The sequence below is a fragment of the Sus scrofa genome, chromosome 6, assembly GCF_054392235.1.
Source record: "Sus scrofa isolate SSC_HxYL_T2T_F1_AM1 chromosome 6, Sscrofa_HxYL_maternal_Yorkshire_Landrace_v2.0, whole genome shotgun sequence".
Classification (NCBI taxonomy): Eukaryota; Metazoa; Chordata; class Mammalia; order Artiodactyla; family Suidae; genus Sus; species Sus scrofa.
In genome coordinates, this window is record NC_139388.1 from 5,414,828 (window position 1) to 5,442,243 (window position 27,416).

At 51.6% G+C, this 27,416-nt stretch overlaps 3 protein-coding genes across 9 annotated transcripts in view; 2 read left to right on the forward strand and 1 right to left on the reverse strand.

The window, feature by feature from the left end:
• Nucleotides 1–5,898, forward strand: part of SLC38A8 (solute carrier family 38 member 8) — a 37,204-nt gene extending 31,306 nt beyond the window's left edge. For 3 of the 5 annotated variants that reach the window (XM_021093736.2, XM_084959454.1, XM_084959453.1), the window contains 7 exons: nt 56–287; nt 380–491; nt 1,155–1,238; nt 1,755–1,907; nt 2,838–2,940; nt 4,624–4,876; nt 4,976–5,898. The gene's annotated coding sequence lies outside the window, so the exon portion shown is untranslated. The remainder of the gene's footprint in view (nt 1–55; nt 288–379; nt 492–1,154; nt 1,239–1,754; nt 1,908–2,837; nt 2,941–4,623; nt 4,877–4,975) is intronic. The other 2 variants (XM_084959452.1, XM_084959455.1) reach the window with 2 other exon arrangements.
• NECAB2 (N-terminal EF-hand calcium binding protein 2) overlaps nt 3,361–27,416 on the reverse strand; it is a 43,593-nt gene continuing 19,537 nt past the window's right edge. For all 3 annotated transcript variants that reach the window (XM_084959457.1, XM_021093738.2, XM_084959458.1), the window contains 8 exons: nt 25,369–25,505; nt 22,511–22,629; nt 22,243–22,322; nt 8,782–8,835; nt 8,129–8,241; nt 4,949–5,026; nt 4,353–4,444; nt 3,361–3,869 (listed from right to left, as the gene is read on the reverse strand). In XM_084959457.1, coding sequence (XP_084815583.1) covers nt 3,841–3,869; nt 4,353–4,444; nt 4,949–5,026; nt 8,129–8,241; nt 8,782–8,835; nt 22,243–22,322; nt 22,511–22,629; nt 25,369–25,505 — 702 coding nt within the window. In that variant the 3' untranslated portion in view covers nt 3,361–3,840. The remainder of the gene's footprint in view (nt 3,870–4,352; nt 4,445–4,948; nt 5,027–8,128; nt 8,242–8,781; nt 8,836–22,242; nt 22,323–22,510; nt 22,630–25,368; nt 25,506–27,416) is intronic.
• LOC146402172 (uncharacterized) lies at nt 24,818–27,207 on the forward strand. Its single transcript, XM_084959459.1, has 2 exons — nt 24,818–26,961; nt 27,065–27,207. The coding sequence occupies exon 1, from the start codon at nt 25,829–25,831 to the stop codon at nt 26,912–26,914; it is 1,086 nt and encodes a 361-aa protein (XP_084815585.1). The 5' UTR covers nt 24,818–25,828; the 3' UTR covers nt 26,915–26,961; nt 27,065–27,207.

A 27,416-nucleotide genomic window follows, 5' to 3' on the forward strand; every position in this document is an offset into this window, starting at 1 on the left:
AGTGGCTTCGGAGTCTGACAACTGGTTTCAAATGTTTCCCATTTGCTTTCTCAAGATTTGGGAAGTTAATGAGCCTCTTCTAAGAATCAGTTTCCCCACCAGCAAAACAGAGCAGGCATCTTGTGTACCATGTGACCTGGGCTTACTGTGTGACAGCTGAAGACGATGTGTGTCCAGCAGCGACCGGGGGACCTAAGCGCCGGTCCTCTGCTTTCCAGAAAAACTCGAGGAGTCAGTGAGCACTGAGCCTGAGCAGCCCAGGGAAACGACGCGGGCCTCGCCCCCAGGCAGGAACGCAGTGGGGTTGGGAAGGACCTGACTCGGGTGCTGAGAGGAGATGAGGGCGGGGGACATGGCTTTCCATCTCCATTTCTGACAGGCCCAGGCGTGCCCCCACTCCGACCGAGCTCACATCAAACACTGAGGGCCAAGGACGGACCGCGGTCAAGGGCGATGCTAGCGCCCCCTGACGTCTGAGCTCGGGAAGGCAGGTAGGAACGCCCCCCACCTCCTGCCCCAGCACTAAGCCCCCGCCCCCACCCCCGGAGTTTGGGACAGCGGTCGGTCCGCGGGGGAGGAAGGGCTCCAGCGGCGCGTGCACGGGATCTAGGTGGTATCACTGGGCTCCGAGCACGAGCCCCGGGTCTGAACACCTGAGCCGGCTGCCAGCTCCTTCCCTGCTCTGTGACCTTGGCCGTGAAAGGCCCTTGTCCTCAAGGTGCTGACACAGTGAAAACCTCCGCGTGCTATTCTTAGCCTCGGTGTCCTTCCACGGACCTAGGGCAGCAGCCTGCCCCTTCCCTCCCTTCTGGCCTCGGCTTTCCATCCTCTTTGTTCGCTCACCCGAAGTTAGGGCAGCCCCTCCCTCCCAGGACAGCAGGAAGGGTGGGCCGAGCCTGTCACTGGATCCCAGTCCACGGTGACCCCTGTGCTTGAGAGTAGAGCCCTGATGTCTCAAGGGGAAGCTGTGAATGGGGCAAAAGCTGTTCTCAGCGGCTTGTTCTCCTGTTCGGGGTGGGTGGGGGGCTGCAGGGCACTCCTGTGACCTGGGCAGGTGCTTTTCCATTGGCCCCAGGCCCCCACGCGACTGCACAGGGACAGGGCCCAGGGCGCGATTGCCCCAGCACCTAAGGAACTGCCCATGTCCCACGCAGGATGGTGACCCCATGCCCCCTGGGGAGGATTTGCGTTTTGAACTGGACCTGAGCAGGAACCCAGGCGAACATCAGTTTGGACAGGTGAGTTGAGCTAAGTTTTAAAAACTGAAATTCATGTAACCCTAAATTCACCATTTACAAGTGTGCAGTGCAGTGGCACTGAGTCCACTCACAAGGTGGGGTCACCACCACCTCCGTCTGGTTCCCAAACCCCTCCCTGCTCCCGCCCCCTAGTCCTGGCAGCCACTGATGGGTTTGCATTTCTATAGATTTGACTCCTCTGGCCATTTCCTGGGAGTGCCTGGCTTCTTCCACTCAGAATAATGTTTAAGGGTCACCCATGTCAGGGCCTGCTCAGTACTTCATTCCTCTTTTATGGCTGAATAATATTCCACCACACAGATAGGCCCCATTCTGCCCATTCATCCACAGGGGGGCATGGGTGGTGTTTCTGCCCTTTGGTTATTGCGAATAAGCTGCTCTGAACATATTTGCACAAGTACCTGCTTAAATGCGTCTGTTCTCTTGGGCATTGTATATACACCCAGGAGTGGAACTGCTGTGTCCTAGGGTAATTCCATCTTTAACCGCTTTCAGAGCCCGAGGGGGTATCCTAATGCATGAACATGGGGCTGTTGCTCCCCACATGTCTACACTGTGGGGGGAAGTGGTTGGAGCACAGGACTGGAGGCAGACATCTGCTCTGGGTTTGGAGAGAAGCAGTGCCGCTTGCTTGCTGTGTGACCTCCGGTGAGTTGCTTGCCCTCTCTGGGTCTCGGTTTCCCCCCCTGCCTGTCATAGGATTGCGGTGGAAACATGGCACCCACCCAGTGCCTGATGCTCTGCCTGGCACTGGAGTATATGTAGTGGAGGCTCACACCTTTTTGGGTTGAAAAACTTCTCTTCAGATCCTTTTCCACCCACTCAGAATGGGGGAGCTCTAAGTGCTCGTGGGCTGCCGTCGGCACAGTTCCACATGATGGGGAGAGCTCGGGCAGGCGGGAGGCCCGACACCCCAGTTCCAATTCCGCAGCTGCGCCTCCACCAAAGAGTTTTCAAGGAGCTGAGCTGCTCGGATGGTCCCAGCCTCAGGACCCCCTGCAGTGGCCTGAGCCAGGCAGCTCCTCATCTCCACAGTAGGCTCTGAGAGGCTGGCTGCAGGGACTGCTCGGGGGCAGAGCTGGGACTTCATTCTGCATTTCTGCTTTCAGCAAGCCCCCCTGGCTTCTTGGTTTTGTGTGAGTTTTTTGTGTGAGCGGCTGCCTCAAACCCTGAGAGCAGGGGGTGGGGCCCAAGGCGGGAGCAGGGACCTGCCACAGCAAGCAGGGCCTTCAGGGCTCCAGGCAGCTGGACAGGACAGTGTGACAGAGCCTCCCCCGGAGGTGGTGGCCTCAGGAATGACCCCAGCTCCCAGCTGGGGCTGCATGTTCAGAGCAGGAGCTGGAGAGCTGCCCGCCTGGTCCGGCCCTGAGCGTGGAGGCCCTTGTCCCCTCCGCTCCCCCAGCCGCCCTCTCCTTCCTGTCCCCTGAGACTTCTGAGTATTGTCTCTCCTGCTCCCCCAGACAGAGAAATAGGAGCGAGGAAGTTAGAGCGACAGAGGACCTGGAATTGGACTGCAGTCCTGTTGAAGCCTGGGCCTTGGTCCCCTTTCGTGCTGAAGCCTTTGTGTTTGGCTCCTAGGGGGTGGTGACCTCAAGGACCTTGGCACAGCCTGATTGAGTGGCTCGGTTTACCCCGGGGCCACTGGGCAGCAGCTCCGCCTCCAGAAGGGCTGTAGGCTAAGGTGAGTCAGGACCCACCCCAGTGGGAACAGATCACTGCGGCTCTGGTGCCCTTGGTGGCGGGCAGTCACCTCCCTGTCACACACCAGTGCTGGGAGAATCAGGTGGCGCCTGCACCCGTCACAGGGAGGGGACCACCCTCAGCCTGGCCTCTCCTGGACCCTCCCCTGATTTCCGTCTGTCCGGTTGCTGACATGATCTGTAACCACGAGGACAGACGCTTTGCTAAACGAAGTCTTACTGAACCAGGGGAGGGTCTTAAGGACCCCCTAAACCTGGCATTTGTTGAAATACGTACCTCATAGTTATCACTTTACAGCTCAGAAATCTGGGGTGACGGGGCTCGTCGGGGCCCCCATGCATCCTGGCCACAGCACGCTGCCCAAGCTTATTGTCATCAACTAGAAACCGGGAGACAAACACGCAGCGGTCCCCAGCGGGATTTTATTTGGTTCTGTCCCGGGCTGCTTGCCTCACAGGGCACTGGCTACGCGGGATCTACGGCCGCCTGCGGGCTCGGCCCGGGCCTAGGGCGGGCACTACAGGGTCTCGGCTCCTACCAGGTAGAGTGGCAACCAGGAGGGGGAAAGAGGGGGAGTCCTGCTGAGGCCAGGCCGGCCGGGGACATGGGGGCTGGTCATGCGATGGGGGAGGCAGGGGCTGCCTCCAGGAAGCCCCCCATCCCCACTGCGCTCTGGCTCCAGCAGGGCCCCAGCAGCTCAGACGGTGCTCTGCCACCAAGGGGGGGGGGAGCTAGGGGGGCCCTCCTTCACTTCTGACAGCAGGAGAGACACTGGTATTTGGAGTATATGGAAAAGAGCTCGGATACCAAAGATGCTAGAAAAGAGTGGTCGTCCTTCGTCAGAGGGAGCCGGGCGGGTGGCAGGCTCGTCCATGGGGCCTCAGTCGCGGCCCAGGGTGCACCAGGCGGCTGGGAGGGGACAGGAGAGGGGGTACTGAGGCTATGGGACAGCAGCCCCTTCTCCGTGTCCTGCCCCTCCCTTAGCCCGTGCCAGCTCTGCAGAGAGCGCCCTGGGGACGGTGGTGCACAAAGCAAGGCACAGGGTCCCTGGAGGGCGTGAGGATGCTTGCCTGTGGTCCCAGGGGCAAGTCTCCTGCCCGTGGAAGGAATGAGGGTGGGGACCCCACCGCAGGGCCTGCCTGGGACCTGGGGAGCTTTCTGGGCCTATGACAGGTCCACCACCTGCTGGGACCGCCCCCCAGCCTTTGGTCATGCCTGAGGCCTGGCCTCCCTGCCCCACCACCCTTTCACCCCCTGGGGAACTCAGATGGGGCTCCAGCGCCAGCAGCTAAAGGACAAAATAGGAGTCTGGCAGGCCTGGGCCTCGGCCCGCCATTTCTGCTGGGCCTGGGGCGTCCCCATTCCCTGAGGCCAGGCTTCCCCGTCCCCTACCTGGCACCGCGATCCGGGAGAGCACCTCGGGCTGGCTCAGCGTGTCCACCTTGACGTGGCGGAAGGCCTTGCACACGGGGCTCTGCAGGTGCCTGCAACAGGGGGGAGCCGCTGGTGAGCCGCCGGGGGCCCCTTCTGACCCTGGCTCTGCCGGGGCTGGGGGCTTAGACACCTGGCAGGAGACCCCAGGGCTGACTGCTGGGGGCACGGGGAGGACAGCCTGGTGCTCACCTCCCCACGACCGACCTTAAATGGAAGAACTTACTTGCAGGATTTGCTCCGTGGGCAGTTTCAAAATAAGAACAACTTGGGCCTCAGCTGCCATGGCTGGTCGGGTACCCCGATTCAGAGCCCAGCCTCCGAGGGCCATGAGGGGCCACACCCCCTTAAGAAAGGCCACCCCCAGCTGCACGGAGGGCCAGCATCCTGAGTGGTGGGCGCAGCTGGAACCCCAACTCTGATCACCAGCCCCCCCCCCCCCAAGCACCCGCTGGGACTCAGAAAGGACCTGGAAGCCGGTGCAGGTACGCCCCTTCCCCGTGTCCCACCGAACCCGCCCCCGAAGCCTCGTCGGCCCCGGGCGCGGCCAGGCTCACCTCTTCCACTCCTCCTCCGTCTCCCAGAACTCGTAGACCACGAAGGTGATGCCGTCTGCCAGCCTCACGGCCGTGACGCTGCAAGGAGACGAGAGACCCGCATCAGTGAAGGGACCGGGCTGCCACCTGCCTGCTCGTTCAGGCCCCTCCCCTCTGCACCAGACGGGGCGTCCCCAGAGCCAGTCCCTGGGGGGCTCTGAGACCCTGGAAACACAAGGTTGGTAGAAGCCACAGTGGCAGGAGTGGTCCAGGACAGAAGCAACTTGTCCCCACCCCGAGGCTACTTCGGAACATGTGACCTTCCTGATCAGAAACACCCAAAGCCTCCGGGACGGGCCCAGGAGTCTGACCAGCTGAATGCAGCTCCCCCACCTGGAAGGAGGCCTGGCCCCTCTGCAGGGTCCCCGGCCTCAGGGGGCTGAATGAATTACAATGTAACCCCGTTTACAAAGGCTTTTCAATTCCCTCCCTTTAAAAACAAAAGCTTTTGACTCCTGCCCTTAATGAGAAGGGGAATGAGGGAGGGAGTTAAACTTAGCTAGAGGAGTTCCTGTCGTGGCGCAGCAAAAAAACGAATCCGACTAGGGACCATGAGGTTGTGGGTTCCATCCCTGGCCTCGCTGGGTGGGTTAAGGATCTGGTGCTGCCGTGAGCTGAGGTGTAGGTCGCAGCACGGCTCGGATCCCGCGTGGCTGTGCTGTGGTGTAGGCCAGTGGCTACAGCTCCGATTAGACCCCTGGTCTGGGAACCTCCACATGCCGTGGATGCGGCCCTAAAAAGACAAAAGACAAAAAATGTTAAGAAGCAGAGGAAGGGGGCGGGGATGTTGCAAGTGAGAAATTTCCCAGCGGAGGTTGGTTGAGAGGTTTTAAAAGAAATAGGCTCAATTTTGTTTTAGTTTTGGTGTTACTCCCTGAATCTTCAATAAAAGTCTACTCAAAAAAATAAAAGTATCTCCCACCTGCCACGTTTCTCCTTCATCATCCCTAATTTTTTTTTTTTTTTTTTTTAAGGCCGCACCTGGGGCATATGGAGGTTCCCAGGCTAGGGGTCTAATCGGAGCTAGAGCCACCCACCTATGCCAATGCCACACCAGATCCAAGCTGTGTCTGTGACCTACACCACAGCCCATAGCAATGCTGGATCCTTAACCCACTGAGCGAGGCCAGCGATTGAACCTGCATCCTCATGAATTCTGGTCAGATTTGTTTCTGCTGAGCCACGACGGGAATGTACGTAATCCCTAATTTAATCCTTAAAAGTAGGAGCATCAGACGTGGTTCCAATCCCAGGGGACCAGTGGCTTACCTGTATGAACCGCAGACCATCCGCCTCTTTGAAAACAGGACGGATAGACCCTGGCTGGAGGCCCCCCTGCCCAGGGGAAGGAGCCTCCAAGGCGGTGGCCCCCTGGAGAAGTGGAGGCCATGCCTCCAGAGTCTCATCCTTTAAAGACACCCCATCTGGCCTCTCACCGTGTTCTGGGTCCCCGTCCTCTTTCCTGTGCTCAGCAGCTCAGAGCCCCAAGCCTCCCCTCCAAGGGGATGTCCTGCCCTGGGGGGGTGGCTGCCGTGTCTCTACAGGCAGTTCCAGGTTCTGCCGTGCAGGACAGAGCATGGAAACAAGGCCGCATCGTGTCAGTAGCTCATTGCGTTCCAGCCTATCATCACCCGTGAGGCTGAGAGAAGGGGGGCTGGGCATGCAGGGCCCCCCACCCCCACGGCCCTTCCAAAAGGCACACCCCCGTTACGGGCCTGCCCCTTGGTTGACAGAGGTCACCAAGCAGCGTGGTTCATCTGAGCCTGCTTACTGCAGCAGGGCGAGGGCAGCAATTATGCTGACTGCATGCTCTTGGCCAAGGCACGGATTGCTTTTCAGTGGGGGCGGGGGGGAAGAGGCCTCTGGGCAGGTGGGGAGACACAGCAAAGCTCAGGGTGCAGGGAGGACACACAGTCATTCAACAAACAGATGGGAAACTCCGAGGTCTGCTGCCTCCTCTTGTCCCCCCTCAGCCCCCTCTCCTTCCACGTTTTCTCCCGTGGTGACCACACAGCTCCTGGGACTCTGGGTGACCTCTCTTGCGCCCACCATGCACAAGATCTCCCCACCTGCAAGTCAGCACCTCCACGGGCATCTGGAGTTGAATGTGGCTCGTGTGACATCCCCGCCCCCAGCCCTGACCTTCCCCGACTTCCCAGCTCAGCACGCGGCCCGAGCCTCGATCAAGTTTCTGAAGCTAAAGAATCTCGGATTCCACACGCCTCCTCCTCCTACACCGGCCCCATCTCAGCCACGGCCAAGTCTGGTCAGCCTCGCTCCAAAACAGATCCCAGCTCTGCCCAGGGCGGGCCAAGGCCAAGTGCCCCTCCGGGGGCTGGCAGTGCCTCTCTCCCTGGCTGCCCAGCAGCACGCTTGTCCTCACCCCTTCTTCACACAAGGGCCAAAGGGTCCCCTCCTGCCTCATCCTCTCCCACGTGGTCCCTGGTACCTGGACCAGGCAGAGGCTTTGGGTGGACACGAGAGGGGCCTGTCACCGCCCTGGCCCTCTCCCACCCTCGCTCTGTCATGCCACACCGGCTGCTGGCTAGTCACCTGCCTCTGGTTCTGGGGGAGGGGCTGCTCCTCACTCAGGCCTCGGTGCAGGTGCAGTCCCTCCCCTGAGCCCCCTCTTCCCTAGGCTCTGCCCCCGAGGCCCGGAGTCTACAGCTACTGTCTGCTGGGCACTGAAGGGGGGTTGGGGGGGTACAGATGGGAGATGGGGCTCTCGCTCCTCTGGGACCACCCCCAGCACGGAGGAGAGCTGCCAGCCTCTGGCTCTGAAGCCACGGGCAGCAGAGGTTGAGGCCCCTGAGGGCAGCCGCACAGCAGCTGTAGCAGCTAATATGGAGCAGGCACTGGGGCGGCACTGGCTACCTGCCTCCACGGTCCTGACCTCATGGATGCCTCCAGCCACCCCAGGGAGTGGGTCCTGTGAACGGTCCCACTTTACAGATGAGTAAGTTGAGGTCAGGGAGAGGATGGCACTCGCCACGTTTGCACAGCAAGGAAGAGCCTGAGCTAAGACTTGAAGCCAGCGCCTGTCACCACCCAGCTCCTGCAGCCACCCTGCTAGGCACTTCTCTGGGGTCTGGAGTGTGGCTGGTCCCCTGGCCCCCAGTACCCCACCCTCGGCTTACTCACTGGAAGCAGTGCCTGGCTCCGGAGGTGCCCCGCAAGTATTGACGCAAGGAGCCCAGGAACTCCCCCAGCTGCTCGGGACACACGGCCATCTCCTGCCGGACGAGCTGCAGATGCTGTGGGGACACGGGGCGAGTCAGCCGGCCCTCCCCCACCCAGCCCCCAGGCCGGGACCCAGCCCCGCCCCCCCCCCCCGCCCCCAGCAGGACAGGGCAATTTGGTCAAAGTAAAACCCACCCCCACTGCACACACACTTTTCTTACACATGAAAACTGGCGAAAAATGAGTAAAATTAAGATTAAGCCAAATGCAGGAAGCAGTCCCATCAATGCTGGAAAACAGGCAAGGGGGTTTCAGGGGGTTCTAGAGAGATTGGGAGCTGCCTGCAAGGCACTGGGTCCGAGACAGCGCAAAAGGAGTGACCCAGAAATTGTTTCTGATTCGATCAGTGTTTTGACATCACTGTCTTGCTGACCCTGCTGCGCCAGGCCAAACTGGTCACAGCCCTGGAGCCTCGAAGAGCATGCCTGGGGGTGGGGTGGCCAAGTGTGGGGGCTGCAGGTGGTGGTCCGGGGGTGGGGGGAGTTGTCAGGGACATCGAGCCACCTGCACCTTGCGTCCTGGCTCGGGCAGGGGTGGGGCCCCGAGGTCCTCACCATATTGGTGCCTTCTTCATCCAAGAGATGCTGCTGAAGGTCAAACCACAGGGTCTGTAACAGCAAAGCGGGAAGAGGTGCTGGAGACAGAGGCCACCTCTGCTAGGGAGGCTTCCAGGAGCATCGCAATGACCTCCGAGCACCCAGGGCCATCACAGAGCGCCAGCCCCTCTTCCCCAAGCTTCAGGGGGCTCTGGAGTCCCTGAGCAGGTGGGAGCTCCCAGGGGCCAGGGCCAGCCCAGCCTCCAGGCACAGGGCTGGCTCAGAGGAGATCCCTGAAGCCAGGCTGGCAGACCAAGCAGAGTAAGTGGCACAGATCGCTCATGGCTGTGGCATCTGGGGGCAATGGAGCCACAGAGGCCAAACAGAGCTGCTTCAGAGACTACACAGGAGGCTCTGTTCTGAATCCATGATGCTGGGTTTTGGCCCCAATTGTGGGCAACAGCATTGAGCTTCTGCCACAACTTCCAAGTCACCGCCAATCGTAACCCCTGGGGCCTCGTGGTCCGAGCTCGCTGGCCTCCCGCAGACCCTGGGCTAAACACTGTATACCTAAATCTTACTAAACTTTCCAGACTCCCTGAGGCTGAAGCTGCCCCACTGTGAGCACTATGGAAGCGGGAACCCTATAGGCTCTCTTCCGACCACATGCTGGCATCTGTAATGGTGCCTGGTACCGCATGCACATGCAGGGGTCACTGTTTCAGAACAGAGAACCTCAAGGCCACGAAAAGGTCAAAGATCAGAGCCCGAGTCTGAGGCTGGGCCCCTCGCCGCCTCATCCACAGAATCATGAACCTTCATCCTTTAACTCGGGCACCCCACTCAGTGCCACCTCTGTGCCCACCTCTGTCCATCCAACACCAGGACGGCCCATGTCTGTGACACGATCCCACACCCAGGTCTGTCTTCCCTACACAAGCACGTGAGGGAGGCACGTCAGCTGGTTGTTGAGGAAAACAGAGCAGCAGATGCGCAGGCCCCAGACCCTTGCAGTCACCACCTGCAAATTCTTTTTTTTTTTTTCTTTTTTTAGGGCTTCTCATGCAGCATATGGAGGTTCCCAGGCTAGGGTCCAATCGAAGCTGCAGCTGCTGGCCCACACCACAGCCACAGGAATGTGGGATCCAAGCCATGACTTTGACCCACACCATAGCTCACGGCAATGCTGGATCCTTAACCCACCAAGTGAGGCCAGGGATCGAACCTGTGTCCTCAAGGATACTAGTTGGGATGGTAACCTGCTGAGCTGCAATGGGAACATTCTTGAAATTCTTAATATTTGAACCAAGGGTCATACACACTCATTTTGTGCTGGGCCCATGAATTACACAGCCAGTCACAGGGAGGGACTGACTTTTTGGGGACATGGGTGTGGATGTAGGTTTTGTTGGTGGCCAAGGTCTGCCTAGCAGGGCATGTCTTTCCCTCATTTTAAAACTGTGTAGCTATTGGAGTTCCCGACATGGCGCAGTGGTTAACAAATCTGACTAGGAACCATGAGGTTGGGGTTCGGTCCCTGCCCTTGCTCAGTGGGTTAATGATCCAGCATTGTCGTGAGCTGTGGTGTAGGTTGCAGATGCGGCTCGGATCCCGCGTTGCTGTGGCTCTGGCGTAGGCCGGTGGCTACAGCTCTGATACGACCCCTAGCTTGGGAACCTCCATATGCCGTGGGAGCAGCCCAAGAAATAGCAAAAAGACAAAAAACGAACAAACAAAAACAAAACAAAACAAAAAAACTGTGTAGCTATTCATTTTGTATCCTGAAACTTTACCAAATTCATTAATGAGCTCTAAGAGTTTTCTGGTAGCGTCTTTGGGATTTTCTATGTATAGTATCAAGTCATCTGCAAACAGCTACAGTTTTAATTCGTCTCTTGAATTCCTATACACTAACAACAAGAGATCAGAGAGAGAAATTAAGGAAACAATTCCATTTACCATTGCATGAAAAAGAATAAAATGCTTAGGAATAAGCCTACCTCAAGAGGCAGAAGATCTGTACTCTAAAAACTGCATGATGCTGATGAAAGAAATCAAAGATGACACGAACAGATGGAACGATATACCATGCTCTTGGACTGGAAGAATCAACACAGTCAAAATGACTGTACCACTCATGGCAATCCACAGATTCAATGCAATCCCTATCAAATTACCAAGAGCACTCTTCACAGAACTGGAAACATTTTTTAAATTTGTATGGTAATGCAAAAGACCTCAAATAGCCAAAGCAATCTTGCAAAAGTAAAACAGAACTGGAGGAATGAGGCTTCTAGACCTCAGACTACACTACAAAGCTACAGCAATAAAAACACTATGGTACTGGCACAGAAATAGGAATATCTCAAAGGAACAGGAAAGAAGGGCAAGAAATAAACCCAGGCACCTATGGAAACTAATCTATGACAAAGGAGGCAAGAATATACAACGGAAAAAAGTCTCTTCATTAAATACTGCTGGGAAAACTGGACAGCTACATGCAAAAAAAATGAAATTAGAACATTCTCGAACACCATACATGAAAATAAACTCAAAGTGCATTAAATTTAAGTCCAGGTACTATAAAACTCCTAAAGGAAAAAACAGGTGGAACACTCTGACATAAATCACAACACTATCTTTTTTGATCCACTCCTAGAGTAATGAGAATAAAAACAAAGATAAACAAATGGGACCCAATTACAATTAAAAGCTTCCACACAGCAAAGGAATTTTTTTTTTTTTTTTGTCTTTTTGCCCTTTCTAGGGCAGCTCCCACGGCATATGGAGGTTCCCAGGCTAGGGGTCGAATCGGAGCTGTAGCCGCCACCCTACACCACAGCCACAGCAACACCAGATCTGAGCCACATCTGCGACCTACGCCACAGCTCACGGCAACGCCGGATCCTTAACCCACTGAGCGAGGCCAGGGATCGAACCTTCAACCTCATGGTTCCTAGTCGGATTCATTAACCACTGAGCCATGATGGGAACTCCAAAGGAAACCATTTTATTAAAAAATGAAAAGACAACCCACAGAATGGCAGAAAATCCTTGCAAACAAGCAACCAACAAGGGATTAATCTCCAAAATATATAAATAGCTCATGCAGCTCAATATCAAAACACCAGCAATGCAGGAGTTCCTGTAGTAGCTCAGTGGTGACGAACCTGACTAGGATCCATGAGGACACAGGTTCAATCCCTGGACTCACTCAGTGAGTTAAAGGATCTGGTGTTGCTATGGCTGTGGTGTAGGCTGGCGCCTACAGCTCTGATCTGACCCCTAGCCTGGGAACTTCCATATGCTGTGCATGTGCTCCTAAAAAGACAAAACAAACAAAAACCCCAGCAATCCAGGACACTCTACTCAGCAAGGTTATCATGTAAAATATAAGGAGAAATAAAGAATTTCTCAGACAAACGAAAACTAAAAGAATACAGCAATACTAAACCTATCCTAAGAGAAATATTGAAAGGTCTTCTCTAAATAGAAAAGAAGTAAGAAGATATAGGATGCAGATATTGGAAGCAAGGAGATACAGATACTGGAAAACTGGAAAGCAGTCACTTAAGTAAGCGTGAATACAGATCAAAGAGAAAAAAAACTATTTGTGAAAGCAATAATAAACAAAAGGAAGAACAAAAGGATAAACATGAAAATGGAAAAAAGGACAGTCAAAATCATAAAATGTGGGGAAGGAGAGTAAGAACATCTAGATTCTTTTTTTTTTTTTTTTTTGTCTTTTGTCTTTTTGTCTGTTGTTGTTGTTGTTGCTGTTGATGCTATTTCTTGGGCCGCTCCCGCAGCATATGGAGGTTCCCAGGCTAGGGGTTGAATCGGAGCTGTAGCCACCGGCCTACGCCAGAGCCACAGCAACGCGGGATCCAAGCCGCGTCTGCAACCTACACCACAGCTCACGGCAACGCCGGATCGTTAACCCACTGAGCAAGGGCAGGGACCGAACCCGCAACCTCATGGTTCCTAGTCGGATTCGTTAACCACTGCGCCACGACGGGAACTCCTAGATTCTTTTCTTTAGATTGTGTTTGAGCCCACAGGACTACAATACAAAGTAAGCACATATAGGAAAGGTTAACATACTTACAGAGCAACCACAAATCAAAAACAAACAATAGATTCACAAAAACAAAAAAGAACACAAGCATAAAATAAAAGGAAATGATCAAACCACAAAAAGAAAGGAACAAAGAAGAAACACAGAATCAACTGGAAAATAAGGTTTAAAACAGCAGTAAATACATATATATCAATAATTACCTTAACTGTCAATGGGCTGAAGGCTCCAACCAAAAGTCAGAGTGGCAGATTGGATTAAAAAAAGAAATAACCAACAGTCTACAATATACTGCCTACAAGAGACTCACCTTGGGGCAAAGGACACATATAAATTGAAAGTGAGGGGATGGAAAAATGTTTCATGCAAATGGAAATGGAAAGTGGGAGTTGTAATACTCTTATCAGACAAAACAGACTGTAAAACAGAAGTCATTGGGAAAGATAAAGGACACTATTTAATGATAAAAGGATCAATTCAAGAAGAGGACATTACACTCGTCAATATATATGTCCCTAATATAGAGGCACCCAAATACATAAAACAAATATTAACAGATATAAAAGCAGAAATTGATGGGAATACAATTATAGTATGAGACTTTAACACCCCACTCACACCAATGGACAGATCTTCTAGACAGAAAGCCAACAAGGCAACAGAGATCCTAAATGACACAATAGAACAGTTAGACTTAATTGATTTTTTCCAGGACATTACATCTAAAAACCCCAGAATATTTAGACTCTTTTAAAGTGCACATACAACAATCTCTAGAAATGACCAGATACTAGGTCACAAAACTAACTTCAACAAGTTTAAGGGTACAGAAATTATTTCAAGCATCTGCTCTGACCACAACAGCATGCAACTAGAAATCAACCAAGGGAAAAGAAATGAGAAAAAACCAACTAAACAACTAAACAACATTCTACAAAACAAACAAACAAAAAACAAAACAAAACACAATAGGTCGATGAGGAAATCAAAAAGGAAATTTAAAAATACTGTGAGATAACAAAAGAAAAGCCAAAAACCAAATGATCATCTCAACAGAGGCAGAAAAAGCATTACAAAATCCAAAATCCATTCATGATAAAAACTTTTACCAGGCGTTCCCGTCGTGGCGCAGTGGTTAACGAATCCGACTAGGAACCATGAGGTTGCGGGTTTGGTCCCTGCCCTTGCTCAGTGGGTTAACGATCCGGCGTTGCCGTGAGCTGTGGTGTAGGTTGCAGACGCGGCTTGGATCCCACGTTGCTGTGGCTGTGGCTCCGATGAGACCCCTAGCCTGGGAACCTCCATATGCCGCGGGAGCGGCCCAAAGAAATAGCAAAAAGACCAAAAAAAATAAACAAACAAACAAAAAAAAACCTTTTACCAAAGTGGGTATAGAGGGAACATACCTTAACATAATCAAAGCCATTTATGACAAATTCACAGCAAATATAATACTCAATGAAGAAAAGCTGAAAGCCTTCCCGCTAAAATCTGGAAAAAAACAAGTATGCCCATTCTCACCACTTTTATTTGGCATAGTATTGGAAGTCCCAGCCACAGCGATTGGACAAACAAAAGAAATAAAAGGTATCCAAACAGGAAGAGAAGAGGTAAAATTGTCACTGTATGAAGATGACATGATTCTTTATATAGAAAACCCTAAAGACTCCACACAAAAAGTACCTGAACTGATCAATGAATTCAGCAAAGTGGTAAGACACAAGATTAACATTCAGAAATTGGTTGCATTTCTGTATACTGACAATGAAATATTAGAAAAGGAATATAAAAATACAGTATCATTTAAAATTGCACTCCCCCAAGAGTTCCCATTGTGGTGCAGTGGAAAAGAATCCGACTAGGAACCATGAGGTTGCAGGTTCAATCCCTGGCCTCGCTCAGTGGCTTAAGGCTCTGGCATTGCCGTGTGCTGTGGTGTAGATTGCAGATGCGGCTTGGATCCTGCGTAGCTGTGGCAGAGGCTGGCACCTGTAGCTCTGACTTGACCCCTAGCCTGGGAATCTCCATGTGCTGTGGGTGTGGTCCTAAAAAGATAAGGAAGGAAGGAAGAAAGAAAAAAAAACATCCAGCCCCCAAAATTACATACCTAGGAATAAACCTGACCAAGGAGTGGAAGGACTTAAATGCTGAGAACTATAAAACATTAATTAAGGAAATTAAAGAGGATTCAAAAGAAATGGAAAGATATTCCAGGCTCCTAGATTGGAAGAACAAATATTGTTAAAATGGCCATCCTACCCAAAGCAATCTACAGATTCGATGCAATCCCTATCAAATTACCCATGACACTTTCCTTTTTTTTTTTTTTAGGGCCACACCCATGGCATATGGAGGTTCCCAGGCTAGGGGTCGAATCAGAGCTACAGCTGCTGGCCTACACCACAGCCACAGCAATACCAGATCTGAGCCATATCTGAACCACAGAAGACTCAGAATTGCCAAAGTAATCCTGAGGGGAAAAAACAAGCAGGAGGCATAACTCTCCCAGATTTCAGACGATACCATAAAGCTCCAGTAATCAGTAGAGTGTGGTACTGGTGCAAAAACAGACACACAGACCAATGGAACAGAATATAGAACCCAGAAACAAACCCAGATGTGTATGGTCAATTAATCTTCGACAAAGGAGGCAAGAATATGAAATGGGAAAAGTGTCTTCAGCAAGTGGTGCTGGGGAAACTTGACTGCTCCATGTCAATCAATGAAACTAGAACATACCCTCACACCATGCCCCCAAATAAACTCAAAATGGCTTAAAGACTTAAACATAAGATGCGATCAAACTCCTAGAAAAGAACATAGGCAAAACATTTTCTGACATCAACTGTACAAACGTTTTCTTAAGTTAGTCTCCCAAAGCAATAGAAATAAAAACAAAAATAAGCCGATGAGACCTAGTCAAACTTACAAGCTTTTGCACAGCAAAGGAAACCATTAAAAAAAAAGAACCTACGAATAGGGGAAATGTTTCCTTGATGCAACCAAGAAGGGCTTAATCTCCAAAATATACAAACAACTCATACAACTCAACAACAACAACAACAAAAGAACAACCCAAGTGAAAAATGGGCAGAAGACCTAAACAGACATTTCTCCAAAAGAGACATACGGATGGGCAACAAGCACATGAAAAAATGCTCGAGATCACTCATTATTAGAGAAATCCAAATCAAAACTACAGGAGCTGGACTACATAGTCTCTGCCATGTGAGGGCCCAGTGAGAAGGTGGCTGCCCACAAACCAGCAAGAGAGCCCTCGCCTAGGAGTTCCTGTCGTGGTGCAGTGGTTAATGAATCCGACTAGGAACCATGACATTGCGGGTTTGATCCCTGGCCTTGCTCAGTGGGGGAAGGATCTGGTGTTGCTCTGGCTATGGTGTAGGCTGGCGGCTACAGCTCCGATTAGACTCCTAGCCTGGGAACCTCCATATGCTGCAGGTGTGACCCTAGAAAAGACAAAAAAAAAAAAAAAAAGAAAAAAAGAAAAAAAACAGAAGAAATCAATAAAACCAGGAGCTGGTTCTCTGGAAGGGTCAACACAGTGATAAACCTCTGACCAGGCTCACCAAGAAGAGAGGGACCCATAAGCAAAGTAAGAAATGAAAAAGGAAAAATCTCAACTGATAGCTGCAGAAATACAAAACACCTTATGACTATTCTCATTTGTCTTTTGGGGCCACACCAGTGGCACATAGAGATTCTCAGGCTAGGGGTCTAATGGGAGCTGTAGCCGCCGGCCTACACCACAGCCGCAGCAACATGGTATCTGAGCCGCATTGGTGATCTACACCGCAGCTCATGGCAACACCAGATCCTTAACCCTGAGTGAGGCCAGGGATCGAACCTGTGTCCTCATGGATGCCAGTCAGATTTGTTAACCATTGAGCCACGATGGGAACTCCCCAAACACCTTGAAGGAATGCTATGAACAATTATATGCCAACAAATTTGACAACCTAGAAGAAACGGACAACTTTCTAGAAACATACAGCCCACCAAAATTGAATCAAGAAGAAATAGATTTCTATTTATCAGATGAATTACTAGACATGAAATAGAATATGTAATTTAAAAACTCCCTACAAACAAAAGTCCAGGACCAGATGGCTTCACAGGTGAATTCTACCAAACACACAAAAAACAACTTGTACCCATTCTTCTTAAACTCTTCCAAAAGAAGAGGGAACACTCCCAAAGACATTTTATGAAGCCGTCATCATCCCAATAACAAACCAGACAAAGCTATCACCAAAGAAGAAAATTATAGGGCACCATCTTTGATGAATATAGATGCAAAAGTTCTCAACAAAATTTTAGCAAATCAAATCCAACAACATATAAAAATGATTATACACCATGCCCAAGTGGAATTCATCCCAGGTTCACAAGGAGGGATCAACATACACAAATCAAACAATGTAATACACCACATTAACAAAAGAAAAGTAAAAAAAAAAAAAAGTGATCATCTCAACAGATGCAGAAATAGTATTTCACAAAATCCAACATCCATTCAGAAAAGAAAATCTTACCAAAGTGGGTACAAAGGAAACAAATCTCAACATAATAAGAGCAATCTATGCAAACCTACAAGCAATATTTTATTTTTAAATTTTTTTTCTTTAGGGCTGCAGGTGCAGCATATGAAAGTTCCCAGGCTAGGGGGGTTGAATCAGAGCTGCGGCTGCTGGCCTATGCCACAGTCACAGCAATGCCAGTTCTGAGCCAAGTCTGTGACCTACACCACACCTCTGTGACCTATACTGCAGCTTGTAACTATGCAGGATCCTTAACCCACTGAGTGGGGCCAGGGATCAAACCTATATCCTCATGCATACAAGCTGGGTTTGTTTCCACTGAGCCAGTACGGGAACTCCCCCCACAGCCAATATAATACTCAACAGAGAAAAGCTGAAAGCCTTCCAGCTAAAATCTGGAACAAGAGAAGGATTCCCACTCTCACCACTTTATTCAACAAAGTAGCGGAAATCCTAGCCACAGCAATCGGATAAGATAAAGAAATAAAAGGTATCCAAATTGGAAGGGAAGAGGTAAAACTGTCACTAAATGCAGATGACATGATTCTATATATAGAAAACCCTAAGGACTCATACAAAAACTTCCCGACCTAATAAATGAATTTAGCAAAGGAGCAGGATGCAAGATTTAACATTCAAAAACTGCTTGCGTTTTGGTATACTAACAATGAAATACCAGAAATGCAATGTAAAAAAAAAAAAATTTTTTTTTATTTTTTGTTTCATCACACCTGAGGCAGATGGAAGTCACCAGACCAGGGATTGAATCTGAGGCACAGCTGTGACCTATGCCACAGTTGTGGCAATGATGGATCCCTAACTCACTGTGCCAGGCCGGGGACTGAACCCATGCTGCAAGAGAGACAATGCTGGATCCTCAACCTGCTGCACCCCAGCAAGAACTCTAACTATACCTTTTAAAATCATACCCCCCCCCAGTAAAACACATAGGAATAAAACTGACCAAAAAGGTGAAAGATTTACACACAGAGAACTATAAAACGTTAATCAAGGAAATTTAGGAGGATTCAAAGAAATGGAAAGATATTTGACGCTCTCAGACTGGAAGAATTAATATTGCTAAAATGCCATACCACCCAGAGCAATCCAGAGCTCTAATGCAATCCCTATCAAAGTACCCATGACATTTTTCACAGAACTAGAACAAACAATCCAAAAATTTATAAGGAACCATAAAAGACCCAGAACTGCCAAAGCAATCCTGAAGGAAAAAAAAAAAAGCAGGAGGCATAATTCTCCCAGACTTCAGGCAATTTTACAAAGCGACAGCAATCAAAAGATTGTGTGGTATTGGTATAAAAACATATATCCAGAACAATGAAACAGAAGAGACCGACCAGAAATAAACCCAGATATGTATGGTCAATTAATCTTCGACAAAGGAGGCAAGAATATGAAATGGGAAAGACAGTCTCTCCAGCAAGTGGTTCTGGGAAAATTGGACAGCTCCATGTCCATCAACGAAAGGAGAACACACCCTCATACCGTGCACAAAAATAAACGCAAAATGGCTTAAAGACTTAAACGGAAGACAAGACACCATCAAACTTCTAGAAGAGAACAATGGCAAAACATTCTCTGGCATTCACTGTACAGATGTTTTCTTAGGTCAGTCTCCCAAGGCAACAGAAATAAAACCAAAAATAAGCCAATGGGACCTAATCAGACTTACAAGCTTTCTCACAGCAAAGGAAACCATAGGAGAAAAACAACAAGGAAAAGACAACCTATGGAAAGGGAGAAAATAGTTGAAAATGATGCAACTGCCAAGGGCCTCATCTCCAAGAATATGCCAACAATGCATACAACTCAACAACAACGAAACAACCCAAGTGAGAAATGGACAGAAGATCTAAATAGACCTTTCTCTAAAGAAGACACATGGATGGCCAGTAGGCACATGAAAAGGCGCTCAACATCACTAAATAGTAGAGAAATGCAAGTCAAAACTACAAGGAGGTTATCTCGTCACACAGGTCAGAATGGGCATCGTGAATAAGTCCACAAATAACAAATGCTGGAGAGGGTGTGGAGAAAAGGGAACCCTCCCGCACTGAATTAGCACATTATGGAGGTTCCTTTAAAAACTAAGTATATAGAACTACCCTACAACCTAGTAATTCCACTCTTGGGCATTTATCTGGAGAAAATTCAAATTCGAAAAGATACATGCACCTGTATGTTCACTGCAACACTATTTATAACAGTCAAGACATGGAAACCACCTAAATGTCCATCAAGAGAGAAATGGATAAAGAAGATGTGGTACATATACACAATGGAATATTACTCGGTCATAAAAAACAATGAAATAATGCCACTTGCAGCAACGTGGATGGACCTAGAGATTAAAATGCTAAGTGAAGGGAGTTCCCATTGTGGCGTAGCAGAAACAAATTCAACTAGGAACCATGAGGCTGTGGGTTCAATCCCTGGCCTCAGTGGGTTGAGGATCCGGCGTTGCTGTCGGCTGTGGTATGGATCACAGACGTGGCTCAGATCTGGCATTGCTGTGGCTGTGGCATAAGCAGGCAGCTGTAGATTCAATTAGACCCCTAGCCTGGGAGCCTCCATATGCTGCAGATACAGCCCCCCCCCCAAAAAAAAAACTAAGTGAAGTGAGTCAGACTAAGACCAATATCATTGGTATCACTTATATGTGGCATCTAATAAAAATGATACAAAATCTTATTTATTAAAGATAAACTCAGAGACCTCAAAATCAAACAGGGTTATCAAAGCGGAAACTTTTGGGGGGAGGAGAGAGAAACTGGGAGGGTGGTATTAATACATACACACTACTATATACAAAATAATTAACAAGGACCTACTGTATAGCACAGGGAGGTCTAATAAATATTCTATAATAATCTAAATGGGAAAAAAGAATGGATATATATATATTTTTTTTTCAATTCTGACTCACTTTGCTGTAAACCTGAGGCTACTACAACATTGTAAATCAACCAAACAACAACAAATAAAAAACTGTGTACGTGGGCTCCTGGAGAGCAGGGGCTGCAACTGGTTCCCTAGGTTTCTCTTGGCCAGCAGGGCTACGCACGTTTGAGAGGATGAGGTAAAGATGAGGGGCGGGGGGGCGGTAGTCTGCGCCCCCCTCTCGCGGCCTCGCTGCCCCAGCCAGGGCTCCATCCCCAGGAGCGCTCAGGTTGGCCCGTGGAGGGTGGGGCCCAGACCCGGCCTCGGATTGGTCGCTGCTCGAGGCCCGGGCCAATCGGAGGCCGGAGAGGAGAGCCCCGCCCCGTCTCCAGGACGCCCAGGTGCTCCTCGGTTTCCAGCCAGCTGGTTGTTAAGGCGACTGAGGCGCTAAAAATAAGCTTCAAAGAGCCTCCCTCTGGGGGCACCCACAGCGTTGTTATGACAACCGGGCCTCAGGGTCTTGAAGAGCCTTCCCACCGCTCCCACCCGGCAGCCAGCTTTAAGGGGGTGGGGGGGTTGGGGGAAGATCCCACCTCGGTGTGAGCCCTGCAGGAGGGAGGGGTCGTGGCCTCTTACCCCTATATCCCTCCAAGTCTGGGCCTCAGCCTCCTTCTGGGGAGCCCACCCGCTGCCCTCACAAATCCCTCAAAACGAACCCACAAACCCATCAAAGCACTTTTTTTTTTGCCCTTTTGCAAAAGGTGTAAAAAATTCAGAAAAGTAGGAGAAATGTAAAAATGCCACCATAACCCTACAGCCCTGAGATCCTGCTGTCTTGGTTTATGAAGACTTATAAGCATGGCATGTGCACGTGTACAGGTTTGGGTATCAGAATGTTTAATAATAACTGCTAAATAACATTAACTACTAACTATGCTGTAGGCTCTGTGCTAAGCCATGAAGACATCATTGAATCCTCACAGTGACCCTGTGAGAGGTACTATTCTTATCATTTTCTCTATGATTAAAGGAGGCCTCTGAGGCTCAGAGAGGGTAAGTCACTGGCCTAAAGTCACACAGCTATTAGGTGGTATAACCAGGATTCAAACACAGGCAGTCGGATACTTGAGCCCATAGGTAAACCTTAAGGCAAGCTGTTTTCTTTCTTCCAACAAATGGTTACGATGATGGGCTGGGTTCCCCCAAATCCATCTATTGAAGTCCCAATCCCCAGTACCACAAAACGAGACTATAGACAGAGAAAGGACCATTGAAGGGGTGATTAAGTTAGAATCAGGTCCCACGGGCGGGCCCTAATCCATTATGACTGGTGGCCTTCTAAGAAGAGATCAAGACACAGACACACACGGGCACCAGGAGAAGACGGCCGCTGCATGCCAATGAGAGAGGGCCTCAGAGGAAACCAGCCCTGCCAACCACTTGATTTCAGATTTCTAGCCTCGCTCTGTGAGAGAACAGATGCTGGCGTTGAACCCCCAGCCCTCCAAACATGGTTCTGGCAGCCTGGGAAACTCACACGGTCCCAAGTACCTGCTGAGCCATGAAATGGTCTCCAAAAACAAGATTCCTCAAAGGCTGTGCCATTTTCTGTCCTGTGTGGACGTGCCATGTCACCTCTAAAAGTCTTCACATGGCCGGTGGTTCTGACCTCTCCGGGGACATCAACAACCCTCCTCAACCACCTGCCAGGACTGTCCTGCCTTGAAGTCCCCTTGAAGCTCTGTTCCCTTGCTGCCCAGGACCATGCCAACTGCGTTCTGCTCCTGGCTGCTCGCCCACCCCTCACAGCTCCTCCTCTCGGGCCTGTGTTCCCGAGGACCCCCCTTAGTCCCCCCTCCACCTGGGGGATGTCCCCCATCCCAACTCTGCACTCCCTGGGGGCCGGGCAGGAGGACAGAGGCGGGAGCTCCGGGGGCTTACCCTGTTCTCCAGCCGTCCTATCAGCTCCGCCAACCTGCTGACCTGAGCTTCCAGGCCCTCCTCTTTGGGGTCCGAAGTGACTGGACAGAGGAAGAGAGATGCTGATGGAGGGGAGGGGAGGGGAGCCCCCGGCCTCCCCTGGCACTGAGTCCTGCCCCAGCTCACCCAATCCGGTCCCTGGGGGAGGCCCAGGCCCCCACAGACCAGTCTCAGAATTCCCCCAGGGCCCCCATCCAGTGCCCCCTACCCCAGGCCGATGCTCTCTTACCAGGCGGGAAGTTCTTCCCCTGATCCGTGGCCACGAACTTGTGGTTGGGGGTGTAGGGGGGAGCCGGGCTCCCAGACCAGGCCTCCACCATGCTGTGGCTGGGCTTGCTGTGGTTCTGCCTGCAGTGCGAGTGGGAGACACACACAGTGAGGGGGCTGCAAGGCCCTGACCCCTTGCAGCAGCCTTGACAGACATTAAGCACCAATATGCACAGAACTCGCTCTGTGAAGCCCCATCCCTGTGAAGCGGGCATCACAGCCTTTGTTTCAGAGGAGGACACGAGGCCCAGAGGCCAAAGCCACACTGCTAGCGGGGCAGGGTCGGGACCCGAACTCGAGTCCATGCTAGGAACCCAGGCTGTCTCCCCCAGGAAGCTCGGTTCCAGGGCTGGCGCGGGGCTGAGCCAAGCCTCCACCCTCCCCGTGACTCACGGCTGCCCCTCCGCGACCCTGCCAGGAGCTGATTCGGTGTCCTGTGCCCTCTGGGGCGGGGGTCTGGGTTTGCTAATGACCCTCCCCACAGAATGAAGCCCTAAGACACAGTCGAGAGCGGGCAGCTAACAGGGCGGAAAAACGTGATCCTGACCTCAACGTGGCCCCATCTCCTGCACTACAGCCCCGCCATGGACACTGACGAGCACACACGGCACAGCCCTGGCATGCCCTGGCACACACACGGCCCACCACCATGCCTGGCACATAGCAGGGACTTGACACATGCTTAAGAGAATGCTCGGACCCCCATGTGCAAAGGGATGCTGAAAAACTCACCAGAGACACACAAATACACAAAGACCCACATATCCACAGGACACATACACACTCTTCCGTGTACGGCCAGCAGGCCTGGCCCCAGCCCTCTTGTCTTTGGGCAGCTGCCTGGGTATGTTCTGGAACTTGTCTCCCATGAACCAGAAGCACCCCCTGCCACCTCTACAGGGGGCCAGCAGCCCCCTGCACTGTAGAGGGCCAACCCCACTTCACCGTGGGAGGAGAAAGGCTGGCAGGGTCTTTGATGCGTCAATCCTGGTCACTCCACAAGCCAGCAGCAAATCAAATGTGACCTTCAGACCATGAGCAGGTGCCGTGGGGGGCCCCCAGGGTGGCAGGGTCTGAACCAGTGGCTCTGCCTGGATCCCAACCTCCCCAGGGCTGGGATACAGGAGGCCCGGGGGGCCTGCAGCTGGGAGCCAAAATAGCTGAGATTTGGGCGGCTGGAGGTGGAGGTGCGTGTGAAGCAGATGTGTCACCCCATTGCGGCGTGCCACTGCTGCCACCAACGTCCCCAAGTAAGGTCCCCCGAAGGGGGGTGGGGAGGCGTAACCACTGGCAAGTAACAGAACTGGCACAGTGCAGGAAATCAGCCATGAAAATCACACAGCGGTCTTATCTGCTCTGCGGCAGGATAGAACCGGCAAGTCTTTTAATCACGAGAGTGACAAGAAAATGAAGGAAATCGAAGTGACAGCTTCCAGAGCTGTGGCTGTTAACCCTAGCGACCCTCAGAATCACATGACGGATCGCGGATGCAGAGTCCTGGGCTCAGCTCCCAGGGACCCGAATCCAGCCGGCACAGCCCGGGAATCTGCACTGCCCATTTCCAAGGCAATGAGGCTGCAGATGCTCAGAGCAGGTGCACTGTTGGAAAAGTGTCATCGAGCAGCCTTGGGAATCACATCTGACTGGGACCCAGGGCCCCGCCAACCCAAAAACAGAGGCCCAGACCCCCACCCCCAGCAACCAACATCCCGCCGCGCCAGGCTTCTGCCTGGGAAACCCACGGCTGCGGCAGCAGTTCGAGGCTCGGCTCGGGAACACCAGGGCACCTGTCTCTCGCTCAGGTTGCTCTCTCCTGCTTCTCTTCCTTTATTTCTCCCTCCCTCTGGGCACATCAGCTGTTCTGGGAACAAAAGGCACAGCGGAGCTGGCCTCAACTCGGGACAACTAGGAGGGCCTTCCTGCAGTCCCCAAGGGCTGGCCCTGCTGAGCTGGAAGAAGACGGCCTCCCCTCTGGACCCCAGGCTCACCGCCTCAACAGGGCCCCCACCCCCCAAAGAGGAGGGATCCTGGGTGCTTTTCCCCGGCTTTAAGGACCTGGAAACAAGACTATAAATAACACTAAGCAACATTATGAGAAAACCCGTCCATCTCACTGCTGCTTCCACCTTTTTGCAGCCACGACTCCATGTTACTCTTTTCCACGCCCAGCTACGATCTCACAGCCTCTCTATTTTGACAAAGAAGGAGCAGGCTTCAGGGTCCAAGGTGACTGCAAGCACCATGCATCACTCACAGCATGTGACACCAGTTTTGTTTTTTTTTTTTTTCCCCTTTTCCTTAAATGGCTGCACCCACGGCATATGGAAGTTCCCAAACGAGGGATTGAATCTGAACCCACCCAAGCCAGGGATTGAACCTCCGACTACGGCAACGCCAAATCCTTAACCCACTGGGCTGGGCTGGGGATTGAACCTGCGCTGCCTCAGAGACAACACTGGATCCTTAACCCGCTGCCCCACATCAGGAACGCTCTGTTTTCCAGTTACGGTAATCACCAGTACGGCTTCCTTTGCTTATTCCCAGTTTTTAAAAAATGAGTCAAACAATAGGATGGTTTTAGGTGAACAATAATGTGAGCAATACGGGGATGTGGCAAAAGTGATGAGAGTCTAGGAACTTGTCATAACTCTATGCGGAGGTAGGTATACAATGTCCCCATTCCACAGCTGGAGAAGTGGAGGCACAGAGATGCGCAGCAGCTTGCCCAAGGTCACCCAGCTCCCAGGGCCCCCACCAAGCAGCAGGTGAGCACATACACGGCCCACTCCCACAGGACCCCTCGAGGTCCCATCAACGCACCGGATCTGGCTGGTCTGCTCTTCGATGGCCTCCACCGCGCTTTCCACCGAGCTCAGCAGGGACTGGATCTGATTGGCCGTCTCCTTTAAGAGGAAGCGCGTCACAAACTGGTCCACGTTGCTTCCCCCCTCATACACCTGGGAGGAAAGAGAAGCAGCACAGAGAGGAAAGGGGTTGGGAAGGGAATGAGGGTGGAGACCTGGTACAGAGTTGGGGGGACACTGGGGATCCGTGTCTCTGCTTTGCCGTGGACTGGGGACCCCTGAGGGCTCCTGCGTGAAGGTAGGGGCTATGGACTCGGACACCAAGGTTTGAGCCCTGGCTTCCTCACTTACTGGCTCTGTGACTTCTATGACCACAGTCGTAACTATCTCTCAAGGCTGTAGTGAGGACTGAACGGCACAATGTTACCTACAGTTGTGTCTGTCACACAGCAAATACTCCAGGTGCAGTAGCTGTGATGATGAAGATGGTGGTGAAGAAGACGGTGGTCATGGTGGTGATGATGCAGCTGGTAGTGGGGATGGTTGTGAAGACGATGATGACAGTGGCAATGGCTATGAGGATGGTGGTGCTGATGGTGATGAAGAGGATGGTGCTGATGGTGATAGCGATGGTGATGATGATGGTGGTGATGAAGGTGCTGATGGTGATGAAGGTGACGGTGGGGACAGTGATGACGGTGGTGATGAAGATGATGGTGGGGATAGTCATGAAGGTGATGAGGATGATGATGGTGGGGACGGTGATGAAGGTGGAGATGGTGATGAAGATGGTGGGGATGGTGATGAGGACGATGATGATGGTGGTGATGATTATGAAGATGAAGGTGATGGTGGGGATGCTGATGGTGATGAAGATGATGGTGGTAGCGATGGTGATGGTGATGAAGGTGCTGGTGGTGACGGTGATGAAGATGAAGGTGGTAGCGATGGTGATGATGGTGGTGGTGATGAAGGTGCTGGTGGTGATGGTGATGAAGATGAAGGTGATGGTGGGGACAGTGATGAAGGTGGGGATGAAGATAATGGTGGTGGGGATAGTCATGAAGGTGATGAGGATGATGATGGTGGGGACGGTGATGAAGGTGGAGATGGTGATGAAGATGGTGGGGATGGTTATGAGGACGATGATGATGGTGGTGATGATTATGAAGATGAAGGTGGGGATGGGGATGCTGATGGTGATGAAGATGATAGTGATGATGGTGATGCTGATGGTGATGAAGATGATGGTGGTAGCGATGGTGATGATGGTGGTGGTGATGAAGGTGCTGGTGGTGATGGTGATGAAGATGAAGGTGATGGTGGGGACAGTGATGAAGGTGGGGATGAAGATAATGGTGGTGGGGATAGTCATGAAGGTGATGAGGATGATGATGGTGGGGACAGTGATGAAGGTGGGGATAAAGATGATGGTGGTGGGGATAGTCATGAAGGTGATGAGGATGATGAAGGTGGGGATGGTGATGAAGGTGGTGGTGATGGTGATGAGGACGCTGATGATGGTGGTGATGATTATGAAGATGAAGGTGACGGGACGGTGATGAAGGTGGTGGTGATGAAGGTGATGGTGGGGATGGTGATGAAGATGGTGGGGATGGTTATGAAGACAATGATGACAGTGGCAATGGCTATGAGGATGGTGGTGATGAAGGTGCTGATGGTGATGAAGATGAAGGTGACGGCGGGGACAGTGATGATGGTGGGGATAAAGATGATGGTGGTGGTGGTGATGAAGATGATGGTGGTGGGGACAGTCATGAAGGTGATGAGGATGATGAAGGTGGGGATGCTGATGAAGATGAGGGTGATGGTGATGAGGACGCTGATGATGGTGGTGATGATTATGAAGATGAAGGTGACGGTGGGGACGGTGATGAAGGTGGTGGTGATGAAGGTGATGGTGGGGATGGTGATGAAGACGGTGGGGATGGTTATGACGCTGATGATGGTGGCGACAGCTATGAAGAGGAGCGTGAAGGGGGTGGTCTCCATGCAGTTGGGGACAGAGCCCAAGTATTAGGGAAGAAGCATTCGCAACCTCCT

Coding starts and splice junctions, on each gene's coding strand:
- LOC146402172 (XM_084959459.1), top strand. CDS start 25,829: ATGATGAAGATGGTGGTGAAGAAGACGGTGGTCATGGTGGTGATGATG.